At 37.4% G+C, this 8284-nt stretch overlaps 1 protein-coding gene across 1 annotated transcript; it reads left to right on the forward strand.

Moving 5' to 3' along the window:
- Positions 1-485: 485 nt before the first annotated feature.
- Positions 486-7619, forward strand: LOC139950132 (uncharacterized). The gene is made up of 6 exons (XM_071948759.1): positions 486-852; positions 1930-2053; positions 3665-3693; positions 4096-4294; positions 5452-5459; positions 7249-7619. The coding sequence occupies exons 1-6, from the start codon at positions 486-488 to the stop codon at positions 7617-7619; spliced, it is 1098 nt and encodes a 365-aa protein (XP_071804860.1).
- Positions 7620-8284: the final 665 nt, after the last annotated feature.

Genomic DNA, 8284 nt, shown 5'->3' on the forward strand with positions numbered 1-8284 from the left:
TTTTGAGACACCCGGTATAGCTATAAAGCCAAACCTTGAAGCTATCGCTATGAAAAACAACACTTAACCGAACCTCCGCTCCCGCACGACCCCACAATAATAATCTAGGCTGAACAAAGTTCTAACTAATTGGATACTGTCTTAGGCCGTGACCGTCATTACCTGATTAATTTTGGGGTTGCCAGTAATAGTAAGGTATAATTTCAGAAAAGTTCACTTCAAGTTTACTACTTGCAGCGTCATTTCCATTCACTCGCACTTTCCTCCATGGAATTGCTTACACTAAAATCAGGATCTACAGTTGTGAGTAAGAATTTCAGTTTACAGAGTACTCAGTACATTCAAATGTACCTCGGTGGTCAAATTGAGACTAGCCGCACTTCTAAGTTATTCATAAACTCTGTTATAGTATTCACGTTGACTTATTAATTTAAAGATATTTTTTTTTGTTATCTGTTACAGCTTAAAGTTGCGATTGCATAATTATGACTGTCATCATGAGTACGCTGTTGGCAGAAATATTCCTGGTAGTTGTTTTTTCTGAAGGTGTAAGTGGAGCTTGTCAAAGAGCGACACGCGACTACCAAATGCATCAAGGAAACATCATTGCTTTGTATCCTAGTCCAATGCAAGACCATGTACTCAAAGATATAATCTACCAGGAGCAAAAAGCAAGTTCAGACGTGGTATGTGCAGTTTACTGTCTGCAAGATGAGTTGTGCAAGTCGTTCAACTACTGCAATGACAAGTTCTGTCAGCTCAAAGCATATAACTACTCCGTAAATGGCTCTGCAATTCAGCCATCAGCTGGGTGTCGTCACTACGGGGGTGAAGAATTACTTGCAGATGAAGGTAAACAAAATGCGACGTAAAATCATATTAAATCCTTGTGATTTTCTTTTCTGTGTGTTTCTTTGTTTTAAAAAATACTCTGAGAACTAATCGATACATAACAAAAGTAAATTCGACAATAACGATAACGATGATGACGAAATTGACAATGACAATGACAATGGCAAGGGAAATGGTGACGACGATGACGGTGACTATAACACGGAAATGTAGATGGCGAGGATGGTGGCTGTGGCATGGACGATGGCGGTTGCGGTATGAATCTGTTAATGTGTTGGGAATAGACTATACGTTTGGTATAGTTGAAAGACAGACGGTTTGAAACATTGACTGAAACGATGACGCAAAAGTCAATATAAAACATACAATCAATAAACTGAACACCATTATGTTTATGTTTTTCTTTGAATTCGAAAGCAGAACTAATGTTTTACAAAATTTCTGCTAAAAAAGAGGTTTGTTTAATCTTTTTAATTTCTGTTTGGAAAGTCATTTGACGTACATTAGTCAAATTGAGCATACCTATGTTTTTTTCAAATGATTGTTTTCAACCTCTTTGTCACAATATTTGTGCACACTTCAACAAGAAGATAGTGATTCTGAGAAGGGCTTTATTGCCATTACTTATTTCAAGGTCAACACGGCCCACTTTTGGGACTGCGTCACATGTTGAACCAAAAATACGTCATAAGAACGGCCTATACAAACGAACCGTTCTCCTTTAAAACTATTATTTTCTGTTATTTTCCCGCCAATATAACATTCAAGTAAAGATATACTTAAAGCTACGTCAAATGCAAAACGCAACATCAAATATTTTGTTTAAAATTGGAAACTCATTGATTATCAATTTCACACCAAAACCAACATCTATGGGATATATTGAGTCACTCAAATTCGAAGACAATACCCAAGGTAAGCCCGATGAGGACATACACAATGTGTGAAATCAGATCAACTTCATGAAAGTTGGTTAGTTGGATTGTTTATCAATGAAATCAAACGGATTAGGGAAAGTTACTACTGTCCACAGAACGTATTTTCTTTTATTTTGTTATCGTTTTCTTGGATTTTCAGCAATAACATCAGAGGGAACTCCATTTTGTGCTCAAAACACGTATTTATTTCACACAATAGAGCTTCAGCTGCAGATGGCGTCACCACTGCGACTAGAGTTTACAGTCAACATAGGATATGATGTGTATGTGTACTTTTCCCCCCAAGGATCCTGGTATTGATGAGGCGTTGTACCGAGTAGGTAAGTATGGTTGACATTCTCTAAGGTCATTCAAAATTAATCAAAAACGATTAAAAATAATATAAACCCAATTGAGGATGCAATGAAGACTTTTTAAGGACTACTCGCAGACCTTCTTTTCAAAATTGAGGGAAAAGACACTAAATGTATACTGTCTACAACAACACAATAAAAGTTAATGCCAATTTGAATACTATTAAACAGCCAATAAAGGATGATCTCAAATATATAGATATAACAGTTTTCTAATGGCTTGAGTCCATAGGAAACATACAACAAATATAACGAGTCTCTTACCTCACGTTAGAACATGGTAAAAATGTTTTTTCTCCAGAACGCTACGAGCCAAATTTCTGAAAAACGCGGGGTCAAACAAACCCGCGCTACAAAGGAATCGTGACGTCAGTGGTGGCTATTTGATGTGGAAATAGCGCCCTCAGTTTGCCAAAGCTGGAGAAGTGTGTTCAAATTCAATTAGGGGAATATCGTCACTGGCGTCAAGGGTTCATTAATTATTGACTCTCGGCTGAAAAAGCCGCGCGGCCGGGTGCTTTTTTGACTCGAGTTATTTATTACTAAATGCAAATTTTGAAAGTACAATTGTTAATAACCGGTATCTACGATGTCTATTTGGCCATAAAAAGGCAATAGTTGAAATGTTGAGATCATCCTTTATTGGCTCTTTAAAACACTTAAACCAGAACACATAAGATCACAAAAACACCAAACATTTGAAGGACAAAAAAATAAGACAATCCCGGTCAATTTAAACCCACTTTTTGTTTAAGTAAGTATTGGGCTTCGGTAGCTTCTTATTCCCCTTGGAATGACCTGTGTTTGCACTGAATGTAAGCCTAGCACTGATGATAAACTAATGGTGGCGCTGTCCAATTCAGTGACGTTTTAAGACTGTTTTATGGGTGGGGCCCATGTCAGTTTATTGTAACCATGGGGTGTGTGGTTGATTGATATATTTGGCGTGACCGAGGAAGCCATTGTGGCGATTGAGTCATTAATGTATATATGTGGGGGTGAGACCGCGATCATATTCGTTCAGATCCCCTTCAAAAGCAATAACATGTTTTCATGCCTTCTTGGCAATCATCATTTGCGGGTGTGGTTGATTCTAAAAGAATCGGTAGGTCTCATGTCTTTTGAAAGACATAATATAAATCACGCTTTGGTTCAAGGTGGTTGGTTATAAATCCGAATGCGGATAATAATTAATTGTCTTTTGAGAGATACTCTTTGTTAGAAGGTGGCCGGTTTTTGCATCTAACAGTCTTCGGTAGTTTCCGGGTTTCAATTGACTGGAATGTTGAGACCAAGACTTCTTAAGGGGCATGACGCGGTTAAAAAATAACGGGGATTTTCACTAAAATTCTGCGTCCGTTTGAATGACACGGTTTTCATGCGAACTGGAATTAGGGTCAGTTCTGACTCGGAGTTCAATATGAGGAAAATTTATGTTGATATTACACGGCGTCCGTATATAGCTGCCATCTTCTAGCATACATTAATCTTAACCTTTTCACCCGTATCTTCATCAATCAGGCTGTATGTAATTTCTGTTCACCTTAAGGGTAGAAACATTTTTTTTACACTGTTGTACTACTCAATCAGTCGCTTCGAACCAGAATCATGAAATAAAAGAATGTGTTTCAGCAGTGTGATTTTTGCATCCATTTCTTTCACATAAATCTAAAGAGTATTCAGTTCGAGGGTAATTCCCATGTTATTTCTTTGTGAAAGCAAAAAAGAAAGTTATGTGAGTTGATGCAATGCGGCAGCCATTAAACTTATATGTTGTTTAATTTATTTTATGTTAATTGTTTGTTGCTAACGTTTTTATGGAAGCTTATGATTACGAGAAATTACATAATTTTTTAGGAACATTTTATACAAGGGCAATTTCTGTTTGGGTTGAACAATATTGCTTAATGATGGCACTGTTCAAGTGGTTACTCTTAATTGCATTGATACAGGTCTGTATGGTGATGTAACTGCTGGGATAAAGAAATGGGATTCCTCCTCTCAACTGTGGAGAGAAGTTCTGTTTGAGCGACGCGACTACATCGGAGTACCAGTTATTATGACATATGATAACGGTCGCTTCGAGCTGGCAGTCCAAGGGGTGCTAGATTCAACCATGGCCTATGACGTCACATCACCTCATCCCAGCTGGTTTGTTAGTTTCGCATCCAATAAGGCTGAATTTAGTTTCACTGAGCCATGTATTAGTGACTTCAATCCACTAATATATTAATTTCACTAGATACTATTTGTAATTGCAAAGACCAGTCTCCTCGCTTGTTGTATATCTCAACCTATGCATAAAATAACAAACATGAAAATCTGAGCCCAATTGGTCGTCGAAGTTGCGAGATAATAATGAAAGAAAAAACACCCTTGTCACACGAAGTTGTGTGCTTTCAGATGCTTGATTTCGAGACTTCGAAATCAAATTCGTTGTTAAAAAAATTACTTCCTTCTCGAAAATTACGTTACCAGAAAAATGTACGTTACTTCAGAGGGAGCCGTTTCTGACAATGGTTTATACTAACAGCTCTACATTTAAGTAAGTTTGTATGCATACTATTTTGAGTAATTACCAATAGTGTCCACCTTTAAACCATAGAGCCGCATTATAGAACAAGTGCCCTGCTCTATGGTTCCGACCCTTAGTTCCCTTTTCTGTACGCTATCAAATGATTGCTCATTCTGGCAAAATACAAAAACCGTAAATAGCCATCTTTATGGTGGAAATCTAAAATATTATTTTACAGTACAAGGTTGATCCTAACATCTTTATTTCATAAGGTTTCCAAATCTAATGATAAAAATGTTTTTGTTTTTTTGTGGGGGGGGGGGGGGGGGTCGGTGTGATGGTGTGGGGGTATGTTTAAGCATTTTGCACATCTTTCGACGATATTTAACTAATTACAACTTTACAATATTTATTTTGTGTTTTTTTAAATGCAATTGTAGTTTATACAGATATGTTTATTTCTTTGTGGAAGTGGTAATTGAAAACAAACTGTACGAAAGCTAAACAATAAATACAAATTTGCCCGGTTTTCTTAACTCACAGTAGTAATTCCTTTTGTTCACATTTTGCACTTCTTTCGACGAATCTTAATAACTGTCTCATTTTGGGACAATTATTAATAATCATCTTTAAAAAAGGGTTATACCCACGTGTGAAGCACTTTATTTATGGTAATGTGCACCAGGCTCTGTTGCACAACATATTCAAATGTATAAAACAAAAATTACTAATGTATTTTACAAAAGTTTATTAGTTTTAATCTTTGACTTTCTATTTTGCTTTGTTGATTCAGGTGTCTCAGTAATAACTTGTATTTTTTAACACGGCTGGAAATATTATGTAAAGTTGTTTTATAGAACTTATAAGCACTTAGGTGGGTGTAATATGGATATTATTTGATTCATATTTTCAAGCTTACAATGTGTTTAATATAAACTACTTTTGATTGTTATTATTAATATCTAAGTGATTTTATAATGTAGTAATAGGTGTATCTATAAAGACAATGTAATTGTCAAAGACCTGTCTCCTTACTTGGCGTATATCTCAACCTTTGCACAAAATAACAAACCTGTGAAAATTTGACCTAAATTGGTCGTCTTTACGACCAATTTAGGTCAAATTTTCACAAGTTTGTTACAGCCTTGTCACACAGAGGACGCTGTGTGCGTGTTTCTGCTTGATTTCGGGACCTCAAAATCTAATTCTGAGGTGTCGAAATCAAATTCAAATATTTTAGTGAAAAATTACTTCTTTCTTGAAAACTATACGTTACTTCAACAACTATTTTGAGTAGTTATCAACAGTGTCCAGTGCTTTTAACCTGGGTAGCACTAACATTACAGGGGAAAAAACCCAAATCATGTCCCATATGGGTCCTTTCACCACTAATAAACATTAAAGGAACACGTTGCCTTGGATCGGACGAGTTGGTCAAAACAAAAGCGTTTGTAACCGTTTTTTTATAAAATGCATATGGTTGGAAAGATGTTTTAAAAGTAGAATACAATGATCCACACAAGTTTGCCTCGAAATTGCGTGGTTTTCCTTCTACTGTGCGAACTAACATGGTCGGCCATTTATATGGGAGTCAAAATTTTGACCCCCATAAATGGCCGACGTGTTAGTCGACGAGGTAAAAGGAAAACCACGTAATTTCGAGGCATGTTTGTGTCGATCATTGTATTCTACTTTTACAACATCTTTCTACCCATATGTATTTTATAAAAAAACGGTTACAAACGCTTTTCAAAGACCAACTCGACCGATCCAAGGCAACGTGTTCCTTTAATGGATCACAAAACTCACAACAGCAACTCTTTTTCTTTACCCCAAAGTCCCTAAAAATTCAAATCATTTTGAGAAAAACAAAACTTCCGTGAACCATTCCGCATCCAAAGTGTTCAAAAGCGAACCTTTGTCCCATCGCAGTATAAAATTAGGGCATATATACATTATTTCATAGAATAGTTCGTAACAGTTTCTTTACCTTCGTGTCTAAATGAAACTTTTTGCCTAATCACTGCAGAAAACTGACATTTGGTCTTTGTGACTAATATTAGGGGCGAACAGCATTATTGTTATTACTGTTTTGTTGTTTTCTTTCTTGTCCTTTTAGCGTTTATCATCAGAGTCCTATTCCATAGAACTACTTCAAAGTATAATTTTGCTGAACAAATTTTGCTGAACAACTTTTGCTGAGCAGAATTTAAATAAGGGTAAAAATTGTGTGTATACATGTACATGTATATTGGCTTTGTACTTTTTTCTGGTAAGCATAATTTGGTTGTGATATTAATAAACAGTTGTTTTGTTGTGCTAAACAGCTCTTGAAATGGGGTCCCACAGTGCATAATTTGTTTTTACTGAATATTTGCCATGAGTTTGCTCTCTCTTTATCTCTGTTAAGTTTTAAAGTTAAAGTTGTCTTTGAGCTGCACACAAAATGTGTCACTTCTAGACTTGCCTGAAATGGTTAATGCTTACCATCTATCAAAGTTAACTGAAGTTAATTCGGAAGGCACCCTACTCAAAGACCAGGAACCCTGGAGGACAAGCAAACTACTCGGTTCTCTGATGTGTTCTACAGCCGACATTCAACACCGTATCTGCCTAGCAAATGCAGCCTTCAACACATTTACCAAACTCTGGATGCAACCCCGCAAAATATCCATCACCTTACTAATGCATGTTTACAATGCCATGGTATTGTCTGTCTTCATGTACAACTCATCAAGTAGCTGGGCTGCCCCTCAGAACGTGCTCGAGAAGTTAGACACCTGCCACCGTCGCCACCTTAGACGAATTCTTCGATGTCGCCGACCATCCTCGATGTCGAATATAGCTTCCTATTTATTATATTCGATGTGGAGCTCGTCCCTTATCCGAATAAGTGAGGAAGGCAAGGTGGCGCATGCTCGGGCATGCTTCGACTGTATCCCGACTCACCCGCTCAGATGATCCCATGTTCGCAGTAGTTGGATCGGAACACCTGAGAGGTCGTCGTGGCCATCACAAAACGAACTTACTCGACATCCATACGGAAAGACCTCCATGCTCGTCAGCTGTCCCTCTCAAGACCCACAGTGACATTCTACGCCAGTGATCGTTGTCCTGGAGAACTCTGTATTAGTAGAGACTGATAGGTTATTTCAGCGTTCACTCGCTAATACCATGGAGGAAATTCCTCCATGCTCATACTTACAACGTTAACTGAATATGTATGAAGTATAGTAAAACAAATATAACATGGTTTCTTTCGTGTGACTATATAATCGATTATTAGCTCCCCGAGGTATTGGAAGTTGGCAAACTAGTTCCCGAGGCGAATCGACTAGTCACCCTCAAACCGGGTTTTGTATAAAATCAAAGTTCTGCTTTAAGCCTGGTTCTTACTTCCTGCGAATGAGAAGTGAATTTTGATGTAACAGCCCTGTTTGCGCTGCGAATGTTTCGTAGGAGTTCCACAGCTCACTGTTGCAAATTGTTCATTGCAAATTTTGTTACCCAGCCGTCTATTTCACAAAACTCTTCCTAACTTAGGACTTAGGACGAGTCCCAACCCAGACCTTAAGATTAATCCTAAGTTAGGAAGAGTTACTTGTCCTAACTCGAGATAAGACGAG

Source organism: Asterias amurensis, chromosome 17 (assembly GCF_032118995.1).
Source record: "Asterias amurensis chromosome 17, ASM3211899v1".
In the NCBI taxonomy this organism is placed as follows: Eukaryota; Metazoa; Echinodermata; class Asteroidea; order Forcipulatida; family Asteriidae; genus Asterias; species Asterias amurensis.

What these genes read in the sequence shown, in the direction of transcription:
- LOC139950132 (XM_071948759.1), top strand. Translation starts at nt 486, where the DNA reads ATGACTGTCATCATGAGTACGCTGTTGGCAGAAATATTCCTGGTAGTT. An exon ending in GTCAACATAGGATATGATGT is followed by an intron (nt 2,054 to 3,664) that starts GTATGTGTACTT and finishes TTCATCAATCAG; the next exon opens with GCTGTATGTAATTTCTGTTC. An exon ending in AATTTCTGTTCACCTTAAGG is followed by an intron (nt 3,694 to 4,095) that starts GTAGAAACATTT and finishes GCATTGATACAG; the next exon opens with GTCTGTATGGTGATGTAACT.